The following is a 676-nucleotide window of genomic DNA, read 5'->3' on the forward strand; positions in this document are numbered from 1 at the left end:
GGCCTGATCCCACGGCCTGATCCATGTTCGGATCCACGGTCTGATCCATATTCGGGTCCACGTTCTGACCTACGTTCTGACCCACGTTCTGATCCACGGTCTGATCCACGGTCTGATCCACGTTCGGATCCACGGTCTGATCCACGTTCTGACCCACGTTCTGATCCACGTTCTGACCCACGTTCTGATCCATGGTCTGATCCACGTTCTGACCCACGTTCTGACCCATGTTCTGATCCACGGTCTGATCCACGGTCTGATCCACGGTCTGATCCACGTTCGGGTCCGCGTTCTGATCCGCGTTCTGATCCATGTTCGGATCCACGGTCTGATCCATGTTCGGGTACACGTTCTGATCCACGTTCTGACCCACGTTCTGATCCACGTTCTGATCCACATTCGGATCCACGGTCTGACCCACGTTCTGATCCACGTTCGGATCCACGGTCTGATCCACGGTCTGATCCATGTTCGGATCCACGGTCTGATCCACGGTCTGATCAACGGTCTGATCCACGTTCGGGTCCACGTTCTGATCCACGTTCTGACCCACGTTCTGATCCACGTTCTGATCCACATTCGGATCCACGGTCTGACCCACGTTCTGATCCATGGTCTGATCCACGGTCTGATCCATGTTCGGATCCACGGTCTGATCCATATTCGGGTCCACGTT

General features: G+C 55.3%; 1 protein-coding gene across 1 annotated transcript; it reads left to right on the top strand.

The window, feature by feature from the left end:
• Positions 1-3: 3 nt before the first annotated feature.
• LOC123964681 (circumsporozoite protein-like) lies at positions 4-667 on the top strand (the record flags this gene model as incomplete). Its single annotated transcript, XM_046041517.1, has 1 exon — positions 4-667. A coding segment is annotated over one exon (664 nt), but the record flags the coding sequence as incomplete, so codon positions are not given.
• Positions 668-676: the final 9 nt, after the last annotated feature.

This window comes from Micropterus dolomieu, unplaced genomic scaffold (assembly GCF_021292245.1).
Source record: "Micropterus dolomieu isolate WLL.071019.BEF.003 ecotype Adirondacks unplaced genomic scaffold, ASM2129224v1 contig_4643, whole genome shotgun sequence".
Lineage (NCBI taxonomy): Eukaryota > Metazoa > Chordata > Actinopteri > Centrarchiformes > Centrarchidae > Micropterus > Micropterus dolomieu.